Source organism: Ovis aries, chromosome 1 (genome assembly GCF_016772045.2).
Source record: "Ovis aries strain OAR_USU_Benz2616 breed Rambouillet chromosome 1, ARS-UI_Ramb_v3.0, whole genome shotgun sequence".
NCBI classification, from domain to species: Eukaryota; Metazoa; Chordata; class Mammalia; order Artiodactyla; family Bovidae; genus Ovis; species Ovis aries.
This window is the reverse complement of record NC_056054.1, coordinates 157,063,717-157,091,498: the sequence shown is the minus strand read 5'-3', so window position 1 is coordinate 157,091,498 and position 27,782 is coordinate 157,063,717. Positions and strand designations below refer to the sequence as shown.

General features: G+C 38.3%; 2 protein-coding genes and 1 long non-coding RNA gene across 8 annotated transcripts in view; 1 reads left to right on the top strand and 2 right to left on the bottom strand.

The window, feature by feature from the left end:
* Positions 1-6,735, bottom strand: part of ZNF654 (zinc finger protein 654) — a 90,784-nt gene extending 84,049 nt beyond the window's left edge. For both annotated transcript variants that reach the window (XM_042230391.2, XM_042230402.2), the window contains exon 1: positions 6,491-6,735. In XM_042230391.2, coding sequence (XP_042086325.1) covers positions 6,491-6,679 — 189 coding nt within the window. In that variant the 5' untranslated portion in view covers positions 6,680-6,735. The remainder of the gene's footprint in view (positions 1-6,490) is intronic.
* A 261-nt stretch (positions 6,736-6,996) lies between these two features.
* CGGBP1 (CGG triplet repeat binding protein 1) lies at positions 6,997-13,894 on the top strand. Its single transcript, XM_004002842.5, has 3 exons — positions 6,997-7,192; positions 7,778-7,981; positions 9,862-13,894. Exon 3 carries the CDS (start codon positions 9,881-9,883, stop codon positions 10,382-10,384), a length of 504 nt encoding a protein of 167 aa, XP_004002891.1. The 5' UTR covers positions 6,997-7,192; positions 7,778-7,981; positions 9,862-9,880; the 3' UTR covers positions 10,385-13,894.
* A 63-nt stretch (positions 13,895-13,957) lies between these two features.
* LOC105611303 (uncharacterized) overlaps positions 13,958-27,782 on the bottom strand; it is a 31,574-nt gene continuing 17,749 nt past the window's right edge. For 4 of the 5 annotated variants that reach the window (XR_006055807.2, XR_001433851.4, XR_009597839.1 and 1 more), the window contains 2 exons: positions 21,776-21,945; positions 13,958-16,252 (listed from right to left, as the gene is read on the bottom strand). This is a non-coding gene — a long non-coding RNA (uncharacterized LOC105611303). Of the gene's footprint in view, positions 16,253-21,775; positions 21,946-22,900; positions 23,046-27,782 lie in introns of all 5 variants that reach the window. The other variant, XR_009597840.1, reaches the window with a different exon arrangement.

The following is a 27,782-nucleotide window of genomic DNA, read 5'->3' as shown; positions in this document are numbered from 1 at the left end:
ACTCGATGGACATGGGTTTGGGTAGACTCTAGGAGTTGGTGATGGACAGGGAGGCCTGGCGTGCTGCGATTTATGGGGTCACAAAGAGTCGGACACAACTGAGCGACTGAACGGAACTGAATGCTGAAAGTCAACCTTTCATAATTGAAAGAATTGAAAGTCAACCTGAAAGTCAACCAAAAAAAGCATACTGCTAAGTTGCTTCAGTCGTGTCCAACCCTATGGACTATAGTCCGCCAAACTCCTCTGTCCATTGGATTCTCTAGGCAAGAATACTGGAGTGGGTAACCATTTCCTTCTCCAGGGGGAAAGAAAAAGCATAAACAATAGCAAAATATTTAGCTCCCTAAATACAGCCAACAAGGTCTAGGATTCACTTTGTTTTGTTTTTCTTTATTACAATAACCATAATAAATAACATGGAGGTAAGCATCATACTTGCTAAAAGAATTGCAAGTGATTACTTCTGGGGAATATGTGGGGAGGGAATGGGACAAAAGTATGACCACTGCTTTTTTTATTATAATCAATGGCAAAATAGGAAAAAGAAAAATAAAAACACAAACAAAAAAAGGTTGCCTCTACAATATCCATTCTTATTTTCTTCCTTCCTTATTAACAGAATCATGTGAAAGTGACAGTCGCTCAGTCCTGTCAGACTCTTTGGGACCTCATGGACTTAGTCCATGGAATTCTTCAGTCCAGAATACTGGACCGGGTAGCCTTTCCCTTTTCCAGGGATCTTCCTAAGCCAGGGATCAAACCCAGGTCTCCCGCATTGCAGGCAAATTCTTTACCAGCTGATCCACAGGGGAATCACAGGCATGAGTTTATCCAGGAGAAAAATACAAAAATATATCCTAACATTCTTTTCAGATGGGACTAGCTAACAAGATTGAAATCAAAGCTACTGAGTAAAATTTACAGCAAGATGTTTTTGGCTTACCCCAGAGAAACCCCATTCCTGATACATGGAACTGAGATTTAATGCTTGGAATGTCAGCAACTATTTTGGATCATGAGGCAAACTTGAGATAGAAGATAAAGATGACTAATGAGAAAGAACAAATGATGATAAAGCTACCATATCATTCCTAGTAACCATTCAAGACTTTTCATATGAGAAATAAATATGTACTTGTTTAAACTATTTAAGTCAGTAAACAGTGGAAACAGTGTCAGACTTTATTTTGGGGGGCTCCAAAATCATTGCAGATGGTGACTGCAGCCATGAAATTAAAAGATGCTTACTCCTTGGAAGGAAAGTTATGATCAACCTAGATAGCATATTAAAAAGCAGAGATATTACTTTGCCAACAAAGGTCCATCTAGTCAAGGCTATGGTTTTTCCAGTGGTCATGTATGGATGTGAGAGTTGGACTGTGAAGAAAGCTGAGCGCCAAAGAATTGATGCTTTTGAACTATGGTGTTGGAGAAGATTCTTGAGAGTCCCTTGGACTGCAAGGAGATCCAACCAATCCATCCTAAAGGAGATCAGTCCTGGGTGTTCATTGGAAGGACTGATGTTGAAGCTGAAACTCCAATACTTTGAACACTTCATGAGAAAAGACCCTGATGCTGGGAGGGATTGGGGGCAGGAGGAGAAGGGGACGACAGAGGATGAGATGGCTGGATGGCATCACTGACTCAATAGACATGAGTTTGGGTAAACTCCAGGAGTTGGTGATGGACAGGGAGGCCTGGCATGCTGCGGTTCATGGGGTCGCAAAGAGTTGGACACGACTGAGCGACTGAACTGAACTGAACTTCTAGCAGCAAAATGCAATTCCTCAATTTTAAGTCTTATATGACTTATTAATGAACAAAGCACATACAAAAACATAAAACTAAATCAAAAAATAATTCCAGGAATAGTAAAAATGTATTATACTCTAAGTAACTGCTCAAGAAAACTATATTATATGAACTTTATACCAAGACTAAGAGATAAGGGTTGTATTTTCCTAAAACAATTAAATTTTAATTTAAAGAGGCATGAGTATGTATTTTGTAAAACTATGAAGTGAACTCTTTTTCTGTTAGATTGTTCATCTGTTTAAAGTGCTTGCTACATACTGTGCTGTGCTCAGTTGCTCAGTGGTGTCAGACTCTTTGCGACCCAAGGGACTGTAGCCCGCCAGGCTCCTCTGTCCATGGGGACTCTCCAGGCAAGAATATTGGAGTGGGTTGCCATGGCCTCTTCCAAGGGATCTTCCCAACCCAGGGATCAAACCCAGGCCTCCCGCATTGCAAGCAGATTCTTTACCATCTGAGCCACCAAGTAAGCCCAAGAATACTGGAATGGGTAGCCTATCCCTTCTCCAAGGGAACTCTCCAACCCAGGAATCAAACTGGGGTTTCCTGCATTGCAGGCAGATTCTTTACCAGCTGAGCTACCTGGGAAGCCCTTCTTGCTACCCAGGATGCACACTAGCTGCTTAAAATTATTTGATGAGATGATTAAATACTTTCTCTCAAGAGAGTATCCACTAAGAGTTCCAAATTAAGGTTATAGCAGGGTTTCTCAACTTTGGCACCAGATAGTTCTATTGATAATTCTATTGACCACTATGAATCAGATAATTTGCTGTTAGGGCTGCCCGGTACATTGCAGGATGCTCAAAATCTCTGGCCTCTGCGCACTAGATGCCAGTAGCAAGCCCCCAAGTAAGACAATCAAAAATATGTCCAGACGTTGCCCAATATCTGCTACAAGAAATAAAATCTGAAAAACAATATAGTCATTTTTGCATATCAGTGCTTCATTAGGAACATTTGGCTTTTCTAATTAACGATTTAGAATTGTAACATTTCTAAATTCTCTCTCAAGTTTACTGCAGGATACAAACTTTAAGTGACCTACAGATTAGATTATCTCTAATGTTCCTCTTAAACCTTCAGAGGATTTCACATGTGAGAAATATTAATAGCCTCTATCTATTTAAGCCTATCTATGTGCTAGGTATAGTACTGAGAACCTCATGTTCATTCTCTCATTTTATACTTATGACATCCTCATGGGATGGCTATTTAACCCCACTATAATAAGAAATGATTTTAAAGTCTATTTTAATCAACATATTGAAGTGCTTTCAGAAATGCTTATATATCATTCACTATATCTATTCTGGCACTGAACTAAGAAGGGTATCTTTAACTTAATTTATAATTTGTGATAAAAAATTTCAATGTATCTAGCAACAAAATTAAGTTGAATTACCACAACCTTCAGGTATTGGGGAAATGTTCACAGCCCCTAAGAAATCAGAGATAATTAACTGTTAACTTGGAATATTTTTTATACAGGGGCATAATGAAAGAATACTTTTAAAATTTTCCATCCATTATTCCCTGAGTTCTTCAGCAAATCTTTCTTCTCTCTTGTACAACTTGACCAAAAAAAAAAATAAAAGTCACTTTATAAGTATTTGAGGATTCATTTGTAATTTCAATCTATAGTTCAGAAGAAATCGAAGGCTGGGTCCAAAAATCCCAGCTTGTTCACCTAACAAATTAAGTTGCTCAGGCCTTAATTTCAACAATGTAACTTGCATAACAAGACCTATCTGAAGGCCTTAAGAGTTAGTAGGCCCTCAATAAAAATTACATTTCTCTTCCTTTCATCCTCAAATTAAATATAAGCTAAGGGCCAATTCTATTTAAGCATTTGTTGAAGTGTACTAATAAAAGCCAAGGGAGGATATGATGGGGCAGTCAAACATTATTCAGTGCAACTGGAAATGAACATTTTCAGTCTCCTAAATCCATCATCTCAAAAATCAGTTATAGGCTAAGGGATTATCCCCTTAGTTTGAGATTTATAATTACTAGTATTGTTTCTCAAATAGAAAGTTTATCATCAAATGCATTGAGTGCATGCATGATTTTTCACTTACATTATCTACAGTCTTCTGTTTTACTCTTCCCTGTGGTAAAAGACACAGAACCATTCTTGAAAAGAAGTGTTCCTTCCTCTCCCTTCACCCACACACTAACTGCCAAGAAATTTTGATTCATATTTCTAATAGGAGAAAGAAAAATTAGAGCCTTTCTTCTCAATTTTACAAGGCTGTGTGTATAATTCATATATTGAGTTAACTGTCACCAACTCAAGTATGTGTTATCCATTTTATGGATTACTCACAACTAGTAATTTACTAATGAAGGCAAGTTACCCTTAGCGAATATTAGGAAAACAAATATTTAAAAAGAAACAATCTTTAGGAATTAGATTGTATTCCTTTACTGGTAAATAAAGCATAATTATTATACTAGAATTCTATTAATCAGTCATAAAATGCTTAATTCAGGTAATCTTTTATTCTATTAAAGTTTTAACACAAAAAAACACTTCACAAAGCTCACCTGCAAGGTGGAACCAGGATAGGAACCCTAATAAGAGATCTTTTGGTAATGTAGAGTATTATAAAATATGTTATGAGATTTCAGGTAAAAGTTGGTAACATGAAAGTTATGTCAGTATAACACTCATAATTTAGTAATATAAAGTTTTACTAAGCTCTTCCTGTTTACTTTTACTTCCTTGGATATTTTAGGATGTAGCAGAGTTTTATAAAATAGTCAACTTCTTTTGTTCTGAAAATAATTTACTGTCACTATTCGGACACTGTATTTCACAAGCTAAATTTATTCATTTGTTCTCAAAGTTGGTTTCATGAAATGGAAAGTAATTAAAAGTTCTCCAAAAATGTTCTGGCCCTCAAACTAAATTTTGCGTTCTACAGCAAATAAATTTACAAACCTAAATGTAACCAAAGCCAAGATACTCATTAATGATATAAAAAGCAAAATATAGATAAAGATAGACTTTCTGCCTGTGACTCTATTAAAAAGATCAATTGTAACATAATTTTACAGCGGTTTAAAACTCCTACAGGTAAATAATCTACTGAAAACATGGTTTCTACATATAAAACATAGAAGATAAGCTCTGTAATGACACAACCTCTAAATTCTGAATGCCAATACAAAAAAAAAAATTTGTTTAAGAAAGTTACTAAATAGAGAGCAATGCCAAAGAAAACTCACATATCCTGTATAATAAGACAATTTCCACCACCAAACAAACTTATCTATTTTGGAGAAGAGGGGGATGAAATCTTCCTGAAGATGTCAACCCCACCCTGTTTTCCAAGCAATGTCTCAATGCTTGGAGAGACATAAAATCAAATGTCAGCAAACATGATGCTCATTTCTCCTTAGCTTTATTTCTTACTTGCTACCAGAATGAAAGTAATGGCTAACTTTAAGATGTAAAGGATCCAAAGGGTTTAGATCCTTTACATATTCACTCGTTTAATTACTATCCGGATTTGAAGGTAAAGAAACTAACGCACAAAGAGGTTAAGCAATCTGTTTAAGAAACACAGCTAGAAGTAGTGGAACCAAGATTTGAATCCTATACATCCAAGATAATAAACAAAGGAATGAGTTGGAAAAGAAGCAATTAAATTTTTTCCCAAGAGTTTGCAAAATATTAGTGCTATGAAAGAGAACAAAATGTTAAACTATAAATATATGCAGATGTAAATGTATAGATTACATAAATTCTACCCCTGCACAAATATGGTACTTTAATATTTCATTATGCTTAAACGTTCTAAATACATCAAATCGTTGTGGCTGTCGACCAAGTAAGTAATTTACTGTCACTGTTCAGACACTGTTTTGTTGTTGTTGTTTTTCCACAGGCTAAATAAAATACACTATAATTTAAAGGAAGAGGGGGTGGTGGTGATGTAACCAGAGCAATAGTTTCAGGAAAGCTACTTTCTCTATTAGCAGTTTATCAGAAAAGAGCTTGTGTGTATCGGGGAAAGGAGTAAGAAAAGGAAAGATGACAATCCCATGGCCTTAACCCCACCTCCCAAAAAAGTAACTAAATCATTGTGGGTCAGCGCCTAAGCCAACTGGAGAACTGGCCCAGCGGGATCTTCTGAGGGGATGACAGGAGACCCTAGCAGAGGGGGAGGGGTGGCGATGACAGGAGAGGGGGCGGTAGAGAGATGGCACGCCTCCCATATCCGAAAAAGGGGAGAAGACGGGGTGCAAGAGGCGGAGAAGGGAAGGCAAGATATGTTTCCAGAGACTCCAAATGAGGTGACAAGAAACAGGATAGGAAACACAAGAAAGGCGGGACCCTCGGGCAGAAAGGGGTCTGTCTGGGGCAGGGGAGGTATGTCAGTACAGAGCTTTCCTGCCAGCTGACCCTCCGGTTCAACCCCTCCACCCGGGACAAACTCTCACTTTCTCCGCAACCCTCAACCTGCGCGGGTCATCCCGAACCCGCTCCCCGCCCCCCACCCCAAGCCGGATAGGTGGAGGAGGGAGCTTCATCCTCAACGCTCCTCGCTGCGCCGGTGGCGCGAGCGCCGGACACAGCCCAGATTCGGAGACGGGAAGAGCAGGAGAGGCAAGGAGGCCCAGGACCGGCTGACAAGTCCGGGCGGGCGGCCGACGGGCGCCTCACCTGACAGAAGCGTCGGCAGTAATCCCGACTGCTGATCCCGACGCCGCCACCACCGCAGCTGCCGCCGCCAGCGCCGCCTCTGCCGTCGCCCGCAGCTCTAAGCCCGGGTGGGCCTGGCGGGGACTCCACAATGGCCACGAGCTCTTCTCCGAGGCGTTCGGCCTCTTGGTCGCTCTCTTCCTCCGCCATGAGGCTCTCGCCGCCCAGCGCGTACCAACCCCTGCGCCGCCGCCGCTGTAGCTGCCTCGGTTAACCTCCTCCTCCTCCTCTAGTTCCCTCCCCCTTCTCTCCTCCCCAGCCGGACAGGGGCCTCTCGGCTGGCTCTACTTCCGGCTCCGCCCACCCACGCCCCCAGTTTTCATTGGAGAAAGCTAGCCGCCAATCATGCACATGTCCGCCCTTCTGCCACTATTGGTCAAATTTGCCGTCTGTTTGATAGACTTGCAGTCCGTTGGTCAATGTTGCTCGGCGGTTGCTGGGGGCCGCCTACGAGCTCTGCCACTGGTGGCACAGGAGGACGGGGCGCGGCGGGGGACACGGCGGCCGCCGCGGGGCTCGTTCGTGCAACAGCGGCGGCGACGGCGGCGGTGGCGGCGGCGGCTGGTCCTCCTCCCTCTCCCTATTGCTCCTCCTATTCTTCCTCCTCCTTTCCTTTCCGGCCGTGTATCGTCCACTTCCCCTAGCGACGGCTCAGATCCTACGGTACCGAGGAGCTAGGGAGGCCGAGGGTGGGCCCGGCCGTTGGTGCGGGCTTTGGGCCCGGGGCCTTCCGTCCCGAGCGGGAGCCGGGGGCGGGGCCGGGGCGCCGTTGTCGGCGGGAGGAAGAGGGAGGGGACGGGAAGCCTGACAGCGGCCGCCTCCGCCAGGCGCCTGCCGCCTCCTCCCTTGAGACTGCCGCCAACTCGGCTGTCGAGTTCCTGGGCCCACGGCCGGCAGCTGGGACTCGGCCCTGCCCAGCTAGCGGGCAGGGGCGGTGAGACGCCGGCGTGCTGGGCTCCGCGCGGGAGGAGGGAGTCTAGACGCCGGGAGCGTCGCGAGCCCCGCCTTTCCCTCCTCCCTATCCCTGGGGCTGGGGCACTCGAGGAGGCTCAGATTGGGGCGGACGACTGAGGAGGGACTGGGCTGAGGAGAGCTGGGGTAAACGTTGGGATCCGGATTTATGGACTTAACTAGGGTGATTTTAAACACACCTGCGTGGTGGCTGTTGTGGATCTTCTTCGTTTTTTTCATCCACCCTTCTTCCCCCTCCTCCATTTTTTCTTTCCGTTTGTTTTTCGTATTTTACAGTAAAGGCATGACTTCCCAGCACCTCAGGGAAAATAGGGTGCAAGCCCAGAAACTGTTTCCCCATCACCACTTGTTGAAAAACTGATTTGAAGGCATATCCGGGTTTGAACAAACGGAAAGTGCCAGGATTTAATGCGTCTTTGGTTTTGCGCTGGAGACCCTTCACTGCTAGGTATCAAGACGAAAAAACTGGAAACTCATCCGGTAAACATTTAAACTTGAAAACTTCTGATGAGTTTTATTTTTATCCAGTAAATGATTTGCTTCTTTTGTTGGCCAATTACTGGCCTTAACTTTTAACTTCCTCGTTTAAAATATCTTTGCTTCTATGGAAAACACTTTTGTTCTTCGGTTCTGTAAACTCGAGCAACCTCTACTGGGTAGATACTTGCCTCTGCAGTAACACAAATGTACTAGAAAACTTACAAGATTTTATAATGAATAGGCCTTTCATATTAACACAAGTGATTGCGTGTTTTATGCTTCAGAGAATAACGAACATGTTAATTGTTTACAGTTTGAAATCCAAAGATAGACTTTAAACATAGAATGATTTAAGCATCACTAGTCACAAATATGTAATGTTTTCCATAAAGAGGTTGGAATTATTCATTATAATTGGGACTGACTTGGTATAAGATTCTACAACACATACCATAAAGTACAAATATGTGTAATGGTAATTCACTGTTAAGTACGCAGGAATTGTCTTCTGCAATTGAAAACCTATAGCCTAAATATTTGACACATGAGAGCCTTGGTTTAACAGATTTTTATTGGAAAAAAAAAATAGAATTAAACCTATTAAAGCCTAAACTTTCCAAGAATACTGGGAAATGTTGAGTTCTCTGAGGTTGTGTCCACAGGTGTCTAATACATAAATTCTTTTGAGAGAGATTTCATGTTAACCAGCTGTGAATTCTGTAGCATAGATTAATGGAATATTCCAATGTTTTTTATTATGCTTATAAAGCATAGTTCTTCAGAACACACCTGGGAATTTTTCTCTAGTGTATTTAAACGGAACAGAATTCCATCCTGAAATATATCAAATTCACTTCAGTTTCCTTTATCTGGACTAATGTAAGTTTAATCCAACAAATGGTATCATTTACAACCTTTGTTATCTCAAGTTTTCAGTGCCCATAACCTTATGATTTTGGCAATGATCAGAAAAATCTGTTGTTGGGATAAATTGAGAAATTATTAAGTTATTTCTGAGTTAAATATTTGTGAAAATAATCAATTATTATCCCATATCAAACAAATTGTGATTGAGCATCCATCATGTATGAGATACTGTGTTAAGTTCTTGGTTTTGGTCTAACTTAATAAATGAAACAAATATTAGCAAATGTAAACATTACTCTTCGATGTAAACAAAAGTGTTAGAAAAGCTACTTTGCGTATCTTGACTATCATCACGTTTTGGAAAGGTCTTAGTAGAGGTGTATATACATTAAATAAAAATGACTAATTTGAGCTCTATATTTTGACTGTAAAATTTAATGTCATTGTTGCTGCTTGTAATCACATTTGGCCTGTGTCCTTTCTTGACTTTTACTTTCTTTATTCTCAGAAGAACTTTAGAAATTATATTCATCTCCATATAGAATTATACTAGCTAAATGGCTCACCTGTTTAAATAAATTTTGTACATAATTCCTTGAAGTTGATTTCCTAAAATCGGTCATTCCAGAATTGTGACAGGAACAAAGTTCTTTTAAAATTGAACACACATCTAAATTAGATGAGATTCATACAATTGATACCATTAATATAGACCTGTGGTTAGATTTTTCTGAAGGATAGTGACATCTATGATAGTTGGAGTTCTTTTTTTAATAGTTCGAATTTGATTTCGTCAAAATCAAGGAATGGACTTAGTTGTTACTAGTAATTTTCTCTGGTTTTCCCTTCCCTTAACATATTTCAGGTAAGTTAAGACTTAATAGACAAGTCTATTAATAATTTGAATTAAATTTTCTGAAGCCTTTAATCTTAAAATGTTTATACCTACCTTTTATTTTTGCTTCCTGCATGAAGTGTTATAACACTTATCTTTGTTTCTCTTGTCTTGAAAGAACCCCATTCAAAGTCAGAATGGAACGATTTGTAGTAACAGCACCACCTGCTCGAAACCGTTCTAAGACTGCTTTGTATGTGACTCCCCTGGATCGAGTCACTGAGTTTGGAGGTGAGCTGCACGAAGATGGAGGAAAGCTCTTCTGCACTTCTTGCAATGTGGTTCTGAATCATGTTCGCAAGTCTGCCATTAGTGACCACCTCAAGTCAAAGACTCATACCAAGAGGAAGGCAGAATTTGAAGAGCAGAATGTGAGAAAGAAGCAGAGGCCTCTAACTGCATCGCTTCAGTGCAACAGTACTGCGCAAACAGAGAAAGTCAGTGTTATCCAGGACTTTGTGAAAATGTGCCTGGAAGCCAATATCCCACTTGAGAAGGCTGATCACCCAGCAGTCCGTGCTTTCCTGTCTCGCCATGTGAAGAATGGAGGCTCCATACCCAAGTCAGACCAACTGAGGAGAGCATACCTGCCTGATGGATACGAGAATGAGAATCAGCTCCTTAACTCACAAGATTGTTGACAAGGAGGTTACCACCATTGTGATCAAGATAAATAATGTGGAGTATTAAAAGTTACGTGTTGATTGTGTGGTTCATTTTTATATTTATTACATTTTAATCATGTGATGCAGAATAGTTTTGCAATGTATATACAGTTGCAGGCAAAAAATTAAAAAAAAAAAAACTCACTGCAAAATGTATTGTTAATTTTAGTCACCAATGGTGTAAAGCAAAACTTAGGGTTAGAGTGTGCTAGGATACCTGAAACCTGATGGTTATCTTTAAAATTGATGGTTTTTCTCCTGAAATGTTTGTGCATGGAAGAACTGCCCTGCTTTTTTACCCTGTTGCCATGTATAATTATTCCTTGTGAGATTACCTAATTACTTGGATTGACAACTAGCCTAGGAAATTGAAGCTGCTGCCAGGCAATACCACTCACAGTAACTTAAAGAAATTATTTCCCTGATTAGAGGATCCTCAAAAAAGGGAGGGTGGGAAACTATTCTCATATCTTCAGATTCCTAGCAGAAAAAGACTGTTTATTGCAGACTGTGCTTTACTTGTATATGATATAGTTACCTTAACTATCCTTCAGTTCCTCACTGTCTTTTTTCCTTTTTTTCTTTTTTTATTTTAAGGCTTCTTGTTGTATTTAGTAGCAGCTTCAAGTGACCAAAAGACTGAAATCTTCATGGCAGTGCCAAAGCCACTGGGAATTTTGCAGTGATACGATTTTAGTCTCTAACTATAAACAGATTTTTGAACCATAGGCTTTCATTTCAAGTGTCATTCTGAATTTCCAAACTTCTTTTTTTATGTCATGGTATTAAAAGACTTCAAGATTGGCATTTTAATTTAAACAAGTAGACATTTTATGATTGAGTTTCCTGTTTTTACAGAGAATTAGCAATTACTTTTTGGCTGACAAATCAGATAATAAGGAGATTACTTTTTATGCATTAATTTTCCATATGATATTATAAAAGTTTATTTAGATAAATAGACTAGAAATAAGTTTACTTACTTTCACTTTTACGTGCTTTGCCTCTGGTGGTACAAGGTTTTTAAACATAGATGATAAACCATTGTCTAGAAATACTGGCAAGGTTTTTTTGTAGTGGTGATCTGGCAGTATCCTGCATAACTGTTTGGGTGAGGAAATAAATCAGTTCTGTTAAAGGTCAACCATGTTCAGGAAATGAGCTCTATCTGAACTTCACTATCCTGTAAAGTTATTAAAGTAGCTTAGCCCAGTTGTCGTCTTTGTTGGGTACCCAAAATATATTTTTTAAAAATTGAACAGCTGAAAACTTGGACTAGAGCTTTAAAAAAGTCTTAAATTCTTTGAAAACATTCAAGTTAAAAGTGTTTATAAAATATATTTCTATTACAAGCACTGATAATTGATGCCCTATGTGATGTAGAGGGAGCTATCCTTGAGATCATTTTACCACAAATCTTCATTTTAAAAAAGCCAAAGTGAGTAAGAAAAAGATGTTTTTCAGAAACAGCTTTCTATATCTTTTTTGGTAGATTTAAGTTCCTAGTTTGGGTTGTCAAAGTGCCCATCTGATTTTAGATTTATGTGAGGTTTTTTTGGTGGTTTTCATTTTTAAATAAGCCTGCCACCAAAAAAGAAAAATCACTTGTCAAAATTTGAGCTACCCGATTTTCTCATGTTCAGTTGCGTTAAAGTAGCACAATTAATGCCCTGAATAGTGCTCTCATTGGTAAAGCACATGCAAGAGGAGACCAGCAGCAAAACATAACCAAAATGTACTTTGTTTTTACTTCCTCTAATAAAGGATTTGCAGGCAACCATGTTTGATTTGATGGTACCAGATCTACAAAGCTAGGAAAATAATTGAGTTTTATAGCATTCTTTTCAGAATACAAAGATAAGGTTAGATAAACAATCATTCTAATTTTTTCAAGACTCATGAATCAGACACCTCCCTATTTAGATACTAATTTGCAATAACAGCAAACACGTAGTGGCAGAACAGCTTTGAGTAGTCCTCAGTAAACTGGATGATGTGGCACCAGAAAAACACCAATAATTCACATTTGAATAGTAGTTAAAACTAATTTGATAATCATATAGGTCCCCTATAGTTTGATGTATTTCTCCAGGCTCCTAACTTTTCACACATACACTACATCTAGAGGCATAATCTATCCTGTTAGGATTATATCATGTCCTTAGAAGCGTTTTCCATCCTGTTGTGGAGGTTTAATATGTTTCTTTACTGATTGTGAAATTTTTCGTTCCCTGAAACTGGTTAACTTTACTTCATAGTTAAATAGATAAGGCAGAATGATTGTATTAGCCTGCTCAAACTGGTACAAATCTGTGAAACCATGGTTGGCATATGCTGGATAATGAACAGAATATCTAAGAGGCATATGCTGCTGTGGTGTGTAGTGGACGTGTACAGACGCTTTCAGTCTTAACTATAGTGTTAGTGTGATGCTATACTATTGGAAAAAATAGCACATTTTTTTCTATTTTATAAGTTGTATGCATAAACATAAGATTTGTTATGTTTCATTTATAAACTGCCTTCAACATGCTTACCTGTTAAAATAGCATTTTCTCTAAGTATGGTAGTATGTCTTCCAGAATCTCACTATATGCTTACAGTAAATAGTTCCTAACTTGTTGAAATGTTAAGTTCTTTGTTGGTTTCTTTTGATTCTCTGGGGCATATAGCAAGCCTGAAAGACATTTCTTACAGGGTGAAAATTTAGAAAGATTGCATATTGGAGCCTAAATAGTTATTTTATTCATTATCATCTTTGAGTAAGACTTCTTTTATTTTAAACAAATGCTACTTCCAGTTAAGGCATTTGGCCCTAATGAATTTTCAGGGACCAAAATAAAGTTCTGATTCTTAAAATTGTAACCAATTAAGTATCGGCTTGGGATTGTTCAGAAGTATTCATTGCTTAAATACTATTGTAAGTGACAGTTGGCAAGATCTTCAAGCAGAAAGTTCCACATTCAGACCTTTTGCCTGAAAGAATCTGTACGTAAATGTTAATGGAAAATACATTTTAGAAAAATGTAAGGTGGCCCCAAACAAAAGCCACAATTTGTCATTTGGTGCTTAGTCTTTGTAAGGGCTCTCTGTAATTTGACTTGCTCCAGCTGCCTTTAAATGAGTACAGATCACTTTCAAACGTTTATTAAATAAAAAATTCATTCTATAATTTAATTGAAAATCTTAGCCTAAAATGTTTTGGCTTCTAGTCCACCCTGATTAAAATGTGAATAGTGAAGTGACTATCCTAAGCCTGGTTTATCTCAATCCATACTACCATAGATTTCTGAGGTAAATACAGTTCTTACGTAGTGGTATTCTACTTGTATCCAGAATACTGTATTCATTAAAATTTTACTATGTTCATTTGTGTATTCCCTTGCTTATTTTTTTTGCTCATGCATGTATACTTAGTATAAATTGTTGCTTTTAAAGTTTTGTCTCTGTGACTTTTAGAAATAAATTTCAAAAATTATTTCAGAATTTTTTGAAAGCATGTTTTGTTTTGTGGGTCAGTAGCATATATTTCATAATTCCAACAGATAATAAAGTTTTATGAGTATAGATTTATTTTCCTACTAGTTACATCTCTTTGAAAGATTATCGGTCTTTACCCCCAGTATCAAAGCATATATTCTGTCAAATCACATCATAGCTACAGATGGCCCCTTTCCCCTAAAATTATATAGGTAATATTTAAATACTTAATCAGTACTTTTAATTGGCAACATACTGTAATTTTCTACCTTTAGAAATACTAACAATGGAAGACAAAGGCCTAATTTGCATCTTATAAGTTTTAGTGGGATTTTGAAAGATTTGCTATATCCTTATTCAGCACTGGAGGAAAATGTATAGAAGTGGAAACTTTTATTAGTTTTACCTAGTTTTGAGGGCAAACAGTCCTTCTACTTACTGCTATTTGTAAGATATTAATGAATTTATATTTTTGGTGATTCCCTGGCGGCTCAGTTGGTAGAGTCTGCCTGCAATGCGGGAGACCTGGGTTCGATCCCTGGGTCGGGAAGATCACCTGAAGAAGGAAATGACAATTCACTCTAGTATTATTCTTGCCTGGAAAATCCCATGGACGGAGGAGCCTAACAGGCTATAGTCCATGGGGTTGCAAAGAGTCAGACACAACTGAGCGACTTCAACTTTTCAGTGAATTTATAAAGTAATTGACTTGTTTTTTTTTCTGAAGTCAAAAAGGTAGGGCCTTAAGAAATTTGTCAATACTCTTGTTTCCAGTTTAGTATCTCCAAACCATCAGAGACACATCTTCATTTTTCCTAAAGAATCTCATCATAACCTTTATTAAATGTGAACCAATTGAATGTATGTGCTTTTGAGTTTCATAATAGTTCCCTGTTTTTCTGTGTAAATTGAGTTGTATTATGCACCTATAACATGGTATCTCATATTGCAAAATGTTCCTGGGATCAGACTAGCTAACCTAGCACGATGAAGATTAAAACTAGCAAATAGAATAGGACTTGTGATGCATTTTATACGTATGGCACAGCTTCCATTATGTTACTTGATTTCACTTGCTTTATATGCATACTACTTAGGATGAATGCTTGGTGCACTCTTGTTTAAATGTTGGAATCATAATTTAAAAGTTCATGGCCTCAAGTTCTTGGTTAAACATGAGTAATATGCAATCAACTAGTACTTAGTTCTTATTGTGTGCTTGAAGCTACTCTAGCCACTGGGGATACATGAGAGAAAGTAAAGATTTGTTGCCACAACACAGCGATGGGGGCAGAAGAGTGGGAGAGCACATGTCTTTTCTAGCCAACTTCTTTAAACCAATTCCTTGTAAGACTAGTAAATTACCAACAAAACACTTATCATTGGTTTTATCTTGATTGTCCCAGTCTTATTTTGTGCAGAAGCAGCAAAAATTGAAAATTTGCAAATTAAATTGTCTGCATATCCTTGAAAATCTGGTAGTGTGTTTTATCGATAAAATATAAATTTCTATATTAAAATCTGTTAAACAGTGAAAGTGTGAGTCAGTCATGTCTAACTGTTTGTGACCCCATTGACTGTAGCTCACCAGGCTCCTCAGTCCATGGAATTCTCCAGGCCAGAATACACTAGAGTGGGTTGCCATTCCCTTCTCCAGAAGATATACCCAACCCCAGGATAGAATCAGGGTTTCCTGAATTGCAGGCAGATTCTTTACCATCTGAACCACCAAGGAAAGCCCTATTAAACGACGGGACCGACCAATATAAATGCCTGTAATATAAGAACCTGCCACATTTTACTGAAATGCCCATGATAAATCAAGTGTCACTGAATACTGGATATCACGATAGTCACTGGTGTACTTCATCGATTAGACACTAACTAATGGTGATTATGATCTAACCTCCTGGGTTGATACGTATATCAGATGACAGATTCCACAATCCTGTCTGTTTAAGCATACAAGGAATCAGTATGTAATAGAACACAGTGACTTTTTAATTCTTTTCTTACTATGCTGATTTAGTACCTATTCAGTAGTAGTAATAATTTTATGCATTCCTCTTAATCCAACAAATTCCACTTTTATGAATCTATCAGAAAGAAAATAGCAAATGTATAAAGATATATATAAAAAGTTCATTTTAATATTATAATCATAAAAAAACTGCAAGTGCTATGAATGTCCAGCAGTACTGGCTGCTGCTGCTGCTAAGTTGCTTCAGTCATGTCCGACTCTGTGTGACCCCATAGATGGCTCCTCTGTCCCTGGGATTCTCCAGGCAAGAATACTGGAGTGAGTTGCCATTAGAATGGTCCAAAAATTATGTCACAAGTATATCATGACACTATTCAAGTGATCTAAAAGAATAGATTAAAAGAGACACAATGTTAAATTCATATATATATACACACACACATACACACACATATATAAATACAAAGTGTATTTTGGAGAAAAAATGTTATGCAAAGCACAATATGTTTTTATGTGGTTAAAAAAAAAGCATACATCATGATACAAATGATTCAGATTAAGATTACTAACAAGTGGTGGTATTGAATGGGGCTGGGGGCAATATTTACCTTGTTTTACACACTCTTGTATGTTGACTTAAAACAAGCACATGTTATCTGTGTCACACACACAGAATATATAGTAGACTTCATTGAAACACGCTACCATAACAGTTATATCCAAACTATAATGAGTAGAAATATCACATAATTCATCTACCTTGTTAATGAGATTACTAAAATATTTTAATAGATGAACAAATATTTTTAAACATCATTTTTGAATTCTTTAAAATTTACCTTCATAAAATTTAGTTGCATATTTACAAAGTAAAATCATTTTCTTTTCCCCAAGTTATTCATTTCTAAGTATGTAATGGGGAATCAGTTTCAAAATTATGACTTTAGTATCCCTGTATTCTATATATAACCTAAATTTTCTAGTTTTTGACAGCAGTTATAAGGACTACTACACAATGTTTCAATAATAACTATGACAAACATAAATCTAATATTAAGCTGCTTAAACCCTGTAGGTATTTCCTAATCTGCCAGGTAATGATGATAAGATGAATGTCATAAAATATCATCAGGTAGTTTCTCTCTGTAACACCTTACTATCCTATTTCAGAAAACCGGCACCAGATCAGGACGGGAACTCCATGTCTGATAACCATTGGTAATTTAATTCTGTTCCTCTCCATGCAGGTTGCTATTGTGGAATGTACATTTTTCTGACTACTCTTTTTCTACTAGGGGACAACCTAACATCTCCTTGCTTACTCCCACAGAACAACAGTAGTTTCTTTACTGTTGGGTTGGTCACTATGTTTCTTCACATTTTTCCACATTCATGGAACAAACATTGTGGCCAACCCAATACTTAGTATAATAGTAACACAAAACAAATAAGATGCAGCCTTTTCCCTAAATTTTCTTTCCTATCTGATTTCCTTTTTCTCCTCTGATGCTTTTTCATCTTCCCTTGTGGATTTTTATGCTATTTAAGAATAGCACAACTATTCTTTGACTAACACAGAGTATTATCAACTTACTGTGAGATCACAAGAGTTGTTAAGTAGGAAATTCATGTCTAGATCCCATGTAGTCATTAATCCACACTTTTAGATGTATCTGGAGTGTGAAATCAAGTGGGCCTTAAGAAGCACTACCACAAAGCTACTGAAGGTGACAGAATTCCAGCTGAGCTATTTGAAATCCTAAAAGATGAGGCAGTTAGAGTGCTGCACTCATATGTCAGCAAGTTTGGAAAACTCGGCAGCGGCCACATGACTGGTAAAGGTCAGTTTTCATTCTAATCCCAAAGAAGGGCAGTGCCAAAGAATGTTCAAACTACTGTACAATTGCCCTTGTTTCACACACTAGCAAGGTAATGTTTAAAATCCTTCAAGCTAGGCTTCAGCACTATGTGAACAAGAAATTCCAGATGTACAAACTGGATTTAGAAAAGGCAGAGGAACCAGAAAAAAAAAAAAATGGCCAACATCTGCTGGATCATAAAGAAAGCTAGGGAATTGCAGAAAAACATCTATTTATGCTTCATTGACTATACTAAAGCCTTTGTGTGGATCACAACAAACTGTGGACAATTCTTCAAGAGATGGGAATATCAAACCACCTGACCTGCCTCCTAAGAAATCTCTATGCAGGTCAAGAAGCAACAGTTATAAAGGGACACTGAAAAACAGGCTGGTTCCAAATTAGAAAAGGCTGTATATTCTCACCCAGCTTATTTAACTTATATGCAGAGTACAACATGCGAAATGATGGGCTGGATGAAGCACAAGCTGGAATCAAGATTGCCAGAAGAAATATCAATAACCTCAGATATGAAGATGCCACCACCCTTATGGCAGAAAGTGAAGAACTAAAGAGCCTTTTGATTAAAGTGAAAGAGGAGAGTGAAAAAGCTGGCTTAAAACTCAACATTCAAAAAACAAAGATCATAGCATCCAGTCTCATTACTTCATGGCAAACATGTGGGGAAACAATGGAAACAGTGAGAGACTTGATATTTTGGGGCTCCAGTATCACTACAGATGCTGACTGCAGTCATGAAATTAAAAGACACTTGTTCCTTGAAAGAAAAGCTATGATCAACCTAAACAATATTAAAAAGCAGAGACATTACTTTGTCAACAAAGGTCCGTGTAGTCAAATCTATGGCTTTTCCAATAGTCATGTAAGGATGTGAGAGTTGGACTATAAAGAAAGCTGAGCACAGAAGAATTGATGGTTTTAAACTGTGGTGTTAGAGAAGACTTGAGAGTCCCTTGGCCTGTAAGGAGATCCAACCAGTCCATCCTAAAGGAAATCAGTCCTGAATATTCACTGAAGCTGAAACTCCAAAACTTTGGCCACCTGATGCAAAGAACTGACTCCTTGGAAAAGACCCTGATGCTGGGAAAGATTGAAGGCAGGAGGAGAAGGGGACAACAGAGAATGATGGTTGGATGGCATCACCAACTCGGTGGACATGGTTGGAGCAAGCTCCAGGAGCTGGTGATGGAAAGGGAGGCTGGCATGCTGCAGTGACTCTTAGCAGAGTCACTAAGAGTCGAACATGACTTAGTCATAGAACAACAACAAGGAGAGTGAAAAAACATTCAAAAAACAAAGATCATGGCATCTGGTCCTATCACTTCATGGCAAATAGAAGGGGGAAAAGTGGAAGTAGTGACAGATCTTATTTTGTGGGTCTCCAAAATCACTGTGGATGGTGACAGCCGCCATGAAACTAAGACACTTGCTTCTTGGAAGGAAAGTTATGACAAACCTAGACAGCATATTAAAAAACAGAAACATCACTTTGCCAACAAAGGTCTGTATAATCAATGTCATGTACATATGTGAGAGTTGGACCATAAAGAAACACTAAAGAATTGATGCTTTTGAGTTGTGGTGCTAGAGAAGACTCTTGAAAGTCGCTTGGACTGCAAAGAGATTAAACTAGTCTATCCTCAGTTCAGTTCAGTTCAGTCGCTCATTCGTGTCCAACTCTTTGTGACCCATGGACTGCAACATGCCAGGCTCCCTGTCCATCACTAACTCCTGCAGTTTACCCAAATTCATGCCCATTGAGTCGGTGATGCCATCCAACCATCTCATCCTGTCTTCCCCTTCTCCTCCTGCCCTCAATCTTTCCCAGCATCAGGGTCTTTTCAAATGAGTCAGGTCTTCCCATCAGGCGGCCAAAGTATTGGAATTTCAGATTCAACATCAGTCCTTCCAATGAACACCCAAGACTGATCTCCTTTAGGATGGACTGATGGGATTTCCTTGCAGTCCAAGGGACTCTCAAGATTCTTCTCCAACACCACAGTTCAAAAGCATCAATTCGTCGACACTCAAGCTTTCTTTATAGTCCAACTCTCACATCCATACATGACTACTGGAAAAACCACAGCTTTGAGTAGACAGACCTTTGTTGGCAAAGTAATGTCTCTGCTTTTTAATATGCTGTCTAGCTGGTCATAACTTTCCTTCCAAGGAGTAAGCGTCTTTTAATTTCATGGCTGCAATCACCATCTGCAGTGACTTTGGAGCCCCCCAAAATAAAGTCAGCCACTGTTTCCCTATCTATTTGCTATGAAGTGATGGGCATGGCATGCCATGATGCCATGATCTTAGTTTTCTGAATGTTGAGCTTTAAGCCAGCTTTTTCATCCTCCTCTTTCACTTTCTTCATGTAGCTCTTTAGTTCTTTTTCACTTTCTGCCATAAGGGTGGTGTCATCTGCATATCTGAGGTTATTGATATTTCTCCTGGCAATCTTGATTCCAGCTTGTGTTTCTTCCAGTCCAGCATTTCTCATGATGTACTCTGCATATAAGTTAAATAAGCTGGGTGACAATATACAGCCTTGACATACTCCTTTTCCTATTTGGAACCAGTGTGTTGTTTCATGACCAGTTCTAACTGTTGCTTCCTGACCTGCACACAGAGTTCTCAAAAGGCAGGTCAGGTGGTCTGGTATTCCCATCTCTTTCAGCATTTTCCAGTCTATTGTGATCCACACAGTCAAAGACTTTGGCATAGTCAATAAAGCAGAAATAGATGTTTTCTGGAACTCTCTTGCTTTTTTGATCGTAAAGGAAATCAATCTTGAATAGTCATTGGAAGGGATGGTGCTGAAGATCCAATACTTTGGCCACTTGATGCAAAAAGCCAACTCTTTGGAAAAGACCCTGATGCTGGGAAAGACTGAAGGCAAAAGGCAAAGGGGATGGCAGAGGATGAGAGCAAACTCTGGGAGACAGTGGAGGACAGAGGCGCCTGGCATGCTATAGTCCATTGGGTCACAAAGCACTGGGCACAGCTTAGCAACTGAACAGTAACAATTGTATTGAATCTATAGAAAAACAGGTTCAGGTTGGCACAAAAGGAAAGAAGTCTAGGAAAGAAGGTCTCTAAGGAAACAAATGGAATACATATTATTTTGTATTACATTCATATTATTTCTTTGATAATTTATTCTCCTTCATTTATTCCATCCTGTTTTTTACTTCTAAGACCTCTATCTTGTTTACTGAACATTTTCTTTTCATAGCATCCCATTTTAGGTTTATGACTGCAGAATTTTCTTTTATCTTGTGACAACTAATTTTTTAAAAGCTTTCTTCTGCTCTTGCACTGTCTTTGTTTCCTCCAGGCTCTTCTATCTTGACTGCTTAATTTTAATCTATCTCTTCCTAATTGGAAATAGTATTTAAGTATATAGTGATTCATAGATATTCATTTGTATTTGAGAACTAAATAGCTGATTGGAATCCATATGTATATAATGGGACCTGGCAACAAGTAATCAGAAACAATTTTTGAAGAACTCAAAAATCAAATTGTTGAAAATCTCTTATCTAAGTACTTTCAGTTTCTTTAAACTCAGAGAGAAGGGAGACAAATGTAAAAATTAATAAAGAGAAAGCTCAATCAAATAGAGCCTAAAGATCAGAAGGGGGAGCTCTCAAGGCCTGTAATGATGGTAATGATGGCAGAACCCAACAGGAAAAAGAAAGACACCTATACTTTCCTAGCAAGGACTCAGCCAATGGAAAGCCATGAACTCTTTAAGACAACCCTTCCAACTTCCTTTTCCCTTTTATAAAAGCATTCTCATTCCTTACCATGTGTACAAATTTTTGTTTTCAGTACCTTTATTTTTATAGTTAAGTCATATTCATGGATATTTCACTTTGACTTTCCAACTATAGTTTTAATAGCTTTCTTTTTAAATAAATCTTTTGAAGTATAAAAAGGTACAGCAAAATCCTCAAAGGCACCATGTAATGCTACACAAATACGACCAAACACAAAACATGATGTGGCACAGAATGGCTAGCTGCTCACCAAACCTGCAGACAGGGAACTGCAGATCCCAGCCTCCCTTCCCAGGTGATGGAGTTCTGGAGTGGAGTCAAATTTTAATCTCCATCATGCAATCTTCCATTCTCTTCCTCCTCTGATGACTCAACTCCAGGCTCTTGTGAAAGGACAAGTTTGGGAGTTGAACTGTGTTCCTACAGAAATAATAGCAAAAGGTAATTTTCCTGGATGACAAGGCATATTGATGTGTGCTGTTTCGTCATCTAGGAAGATTTCCCTCTAGAAAGTCTTCAGGGCAGTGAACTTTATTTCACTTAATTGGTTGATAGTATGATCGAGAGACATACACAGAAACACCCTCACTCACTCCACATGCTTGTACCTAGTATTCTAGTGGTTATACTCCTTGCTCTGAGGTTTTTATTACATTATGTACAATAACTAGGTTTTTTCTTTTATCAGCATTTGAATAATCAACAGAATTCATTATATTATTTAAGATAATCTACTTTCTGAGGTTTTAACGAAGAATTTAATACAGGCAAGGAACGCTCAAATTACAAATTCATCTCATTTGTTCATTGTAGCAGGTGCATAGTAGGCTTGAAAGGACTTGGAAGCACCTTCTTCAAATTGTGGGTGTATGACCATAAGTTAGTAAAATCACATTAAAAAATTCCAAGGTTAAAGATTTTCACTACTTAAGACTGACCTTCATCCAGTTAGTACCAAACAGGGTTCTTATAATAATGAGAGAATGAATGAATTTCTTAACATTACTTACATATGTGTGAATTGTTCTTTTGTGTGTATGTGTATTTAACAAATTTCTAATCATGGGTGACATATACTCACTACCTATTATGTTTCTTGACTTATATGTTATGATGTCACTTTCATTTATTCAACACATATTACGGGGTACAAACTACTCAGGTGTTGTGAGAGCACTCTGCTCTAGACCTAAGGGGACACGAGACTAGGCTGCTATTCTCAAGAAGAAGCTCTAATAGGGGAGAATATGGAGAGAGAAGAAAACTGCAGTATAGTACAATAGAGCTTCCCAGGTCATGCAGTGTTAAAGAATCCGCCTGCCAATGCAGGAGATGCAAGAGACACAGGCTCAATCCTTGGGTCTGGAAGACTCACTGGAGTAGGAGATGGCGACCCCCTCCAGTATTCTTGCCTGAACAATTCCATGGGCAGAGAGGCCTGGCAGACTACAGTCCATGGTGTGCAAAGAGTTGGACACGACTGAGTACACGTGCACACACGCACATAGCACAAGTTCACTCTAGTGAAATAAAGGAAAATTAAAATATTAGTGAGGTAAATATTTCTGGCTGGTAAAGATGATACTATTTTTTAATGTTAGTTAATGCATGGGGAGAATGACTATCTCAAATTGCTAAGACAATACAAATGACAGATTCTAGATACAATTTGGGAACAAGCTATAAAAACCTTAAAATGTGCAAACCTTTTGGTCCAGAGATTTCACTTCTTTGATTCTGTCATAAATAAATATTCATGAATGTATGCAACCAATATGCTTCTAGATTATTCACCCAGTGTTGCTATTATTAGTAAAAAAAAAATATTAAAATGGTTAACAATTAGTATATTTTTCTAAACCAGCCATAGGATTGAACGCTGCACAACTTTTAGAAAAATATACTGTAGAAGAGGATTTAGACATGAAAATTATTTCACATCATGTTTTTAAATGAAAAAAAAAAAAAAGAAATTACAATATATCCACCCTTCAGTTCAGTTCAGTTCAGTCGCTCAGTCGTGTCCGACTCTTTGCGACCCCATGAATTGCAGCACACCAGGCCTTCCTGTCCATCACCATCTCCCAGAGTTCACTCAGACTCGCGTCCATCGAGTCAGTGACGCCATCCAGCCATCTCATCCTCGGTTGTCCCCTCCTTCTCCTGCCCCCAATCCCTCCCAGCATCAAAGTCTTTTCCAATGAGTCAACTCTTCGCATAAGCTGGCCAAAGTATTGGAGTTTCAGCTTTAGCATCATTCCTTCCAAAGAAATCCAAGGGTTGATCTCCTTCAGAATGGACAGGTTGGATCTCCTTGCAGTCCAAGGGACTCTCAAGAGTCTTCTCCAACACCACAGTTTAAAAGCATCAATTCTTCGGTGCTCAGCCTTCTTCACAGTCCAACTCTCACATCCATACATGACTACTGGAAAAACCATAGCCTTGACTAGATGGAACTTTGTTGGCAAAGTAATGTCTCTGCTTTTTAATATGCTGTCTAGGTTGGTCATAACTTTTCTTCCAAGGAGTAAGCGTCTTTTAATTTCATGGCTGCAGTCACCATCTGCAGTGATTTTGGAGCCCCCCAAAATAAAGTCTGACACTGTTTCCACTGTTTCTCCATCTATTTCCCATGGAGTAATGGGACCGGATGCCATGATCTTCGTTTTCTGAATGTTGAGCTTTAAGCCAACTTTTTCATTCTCCTCTTTCACTTTCATCAAGAGGCTTTTTAGTTCCTCTTCACTTTCTGCCATAAGGGTGGTGTCATCTGCATATCTGTTATTGATATTTCTCCCGGCAATCTTGATTCCAGCTTGTGTTTCTTCCAGTCCAGCATTTCTCATGATGTACTCTGCATATAAGTTAAATAAGCAGGGTGATCCACCCTTAGGTATTTACATTTATCTCTGGGTAATAGAGTCACAGGGATTTTTATTTTCTGGTACATGCATATGTATACTTTCTAATCTGGAAATATCCCTAGAACAAACAACTAACCATTAGGTAGTGGGAGACTACCGAACCCATTAAAAAGAGAATCTGTCATATATGTTATGCTTTTATGAGTGTGAGAGCTGCCTAAGGTATGGTGGTCATATTAATTTATAATTATAGATTGGGGGCAGGAGAAGAAGGGGACGACCGAGGATGAGATGGCTGGATGGCATCACTGACTTGATGGACGCGAGTCTGAGTGAACTCTGGGAGTTGGTGATGGACAGGGAGGCCTGGTGTGCTGTGATTCATGGGGTCGCAAAGAATAGGACACGACTGAGCAACTGAACTGAACTGATACTCTGAAGGATCTGCATAAAAGATGTCAATTGTTTCACTTTATGCTCAATACTCTGAAAATTCAGGAATCTTTGATACTTTTGATAATCTTTTTTATAAATTTGACATCGTCCTTCTTTACCCAGCTGCTTCTATGACATACTAGCATGTGTATGGTACTTAATAGCCTTTCTTTTTAAAGCATTTTGCCTATACTTTCAGTCTTAAAACAGCTAGAGCTGATTGATAGTGAACTCATAAAGTAGGTGCTATATCCTGAGTGATGAGAATAGTCTACAGGAAAAGTACTGTCAAAAATTTTTAAACTTGTTCCTGGCATTTGAGAGAGTTGTTTGTCACCTTGACTGAATGAGATTTGTCATTTCCCTGGAGTGAGATTTCTTATAATGACTGAATTTCTCTTAGTTATTTATAAAATCAATTAAATGAATAAATGCATTAATTATAAACCTTGGTGTTATAATTTTATCTACTCAAGTGCTATTTATCACCTGTATCCTCATTACCAGGCAAGCAGCCTGAGGAAAACTAAGCTTGCCAATAAGTTAAGATGAAATCTACAGTTGATTTGTGTCTTATAGGTTCTTTAAGAGGGGTTAGTTTTCTACTAGATATCCAAGGTGGGGAGTAACCAGGCAGTATGGAAGGAAAATGCATTCTATTGGGCTGGCCAAAAATTCATTCAGATTTTCCCCAAAGATGTTATGGGAAAAATGAATGAATTTTTGGCCAACCCAATATTTTCCACAAGAAATTATCCTGTAAACAGTCAAGAGTCAGTGGATGCATAAAGCTAAAGTGACCAGAATTGTGTTAAGAGACAGGAAGGATGTAACTGGGTAATCAGAGCAAATTCAATCATTTCTATGGCTTGGTATTCTGAATATGGTTAATTTGGCATTTAAAAATAGTTTTCCCCATATAGCACAGGCAACTCTACTCAATATTCTGTAATGACCTATAGGGAAAAGAATCTTAAAGTGGATATAGGTATATGTATAACTGATTTATTTTGTGTATCTCTGGAACTAATACAACATTATAAATAAACTATATTCCAATAATATTTTTTAAAAATAATTTTTTAGTTTTCTAATAAAATTCCATTTGAAAAATATACCAACCAAAAACACATATGCTATTTGTACAACTGAAGAGGATCAATGAACCCTCAATGTTACTTTAGGTTCATCCATAAATTATTTGCATGATTTGAACAAGCTTGTGTAGACTTCTGCGAGCCTTTGATTTCAGTCCTGTGAAATGCCAAATTTGGTCTATATGGTTCCCAAAATACTTTGGGGTTTACATTCTATCATTTAATGATAATGATAAAAAGTCTGTGCATGCTGAGATGCTTGTAATTACATACTCAATCTGTTTGAAAAGAGCAAAGAGACTGGAAGTATTTAAACAGTGGGAGGCAGAGAAGGAAAGAGTGAGGAGTAAAATGAGTGTTATGAAATTTCTGCCTTCACTTTTCATTCATATTGGTATATAAACAACTTGGGCATAAATAGAAAATATCTTAGTGTAGACTTCAGAAGTGGTGATTAAACTATATTTAATATTTAAATATATTAAAATATAGACAGTAGCATAATATAAGGTACAATGTAATATAGCTATAGCAGTATTAATCTGAGAACAGAGAGGAACAAAAAGTTTCTTTCTTTTGGGTACTGAAAAAATATATTTAAGAATATCATTTATATGCAAGAATTGCTGAATGGTAATTGGGCTGTTTGGTGGATCAAAAACGACTCCTAATTCTTTGACATTCCTCCTAAAACTGTGATACTCAGATTGGGATTTGACCCTATAGTTTTATAACTGAGGTCATACCTGTCTCAAGACTTAATGAAGCCTGGGTTCTTGATGTCTCACTGCAGAAAGAATTCAGTGAGAGACAAAGTAATAGGTAAGAAGTGGACTTACTTAGAATCACACTCCACAGACAGAGTGTAGGCCATCTCAGAATGAGAGCAGCACCAGGGTATGGGGTTGTCAGTTTTTATACAGGCGGGTAATTTTATAGGCTAATGAGTGGGAGGAGTTTTCTAGATATTTGGGGGAAGAGGTGGGGAGTTCCAGGAATTGGGCCATGGCCCACTTTTTGACCTTGATGGTCCACCTTGGAACTGTAATGGCATGGCACCTGTTCTTGTTCTTGTCATTCAGTCACTCAGTTGTATACAGCTCTTTGCAATCCCAAGGACCAAGCTCCTCTGTCTTCCATTATCTCCTGGAGCTTGCTCAAATTCAAGTCCATTGAGTCAGTGATGCCATCCCACCATTTCATCTTCTGCCATCCACCTCTCCTTTTGACCTCAATCTTTCCCAGAATCAGGGTCTTTTCCAGTGAGTCAGCTCTTCACATCAGATGGTCAAAGTATTAGAGCATCAGCATCAACAGCAATCTTTTCAATGAATAATCAGGGTTGATTTCCTTTAGGATTGAAACTGGTTTGATCTCCTTATAGTCCAAGGGACTCACAAGTCTTCTCTAGCACCACAATTTGAAAGCATCAATTCTTCAGGGCTCAGCCTTCTTTATGGTCCAACTCTCACATCTGTACATGACTACTGGAAAAACAATAGCTTTGACGATATGAACCTTTAGGGGAAAAGTGATGTCTCTGCTTTTTAATATTCTGTCTAGGTTTGTCATAGCTTTTCTCCCAATGAGCAAGGGTCTTTAATTTCACAGCTGCAGTCACTGTCCACAGTGATTTTTGGAGCCCAAGAAAATAAAATCTGCCACTATTTACACTTTCTCCCCTTCCATTTGCTATGAAGTGATGGGACTGGATGCCATGATCTTAGTTTTCTGAATGTTGAGTTTCACTCTCACATTTACTAAGAGGCTCTTTAGCTCCTCTTAATTTCTGCCATTAGAATGTATCATCTTCATATCCGAGGTTATAGATACTCCTGGAAATCTTGATTCCAGCTTGTGG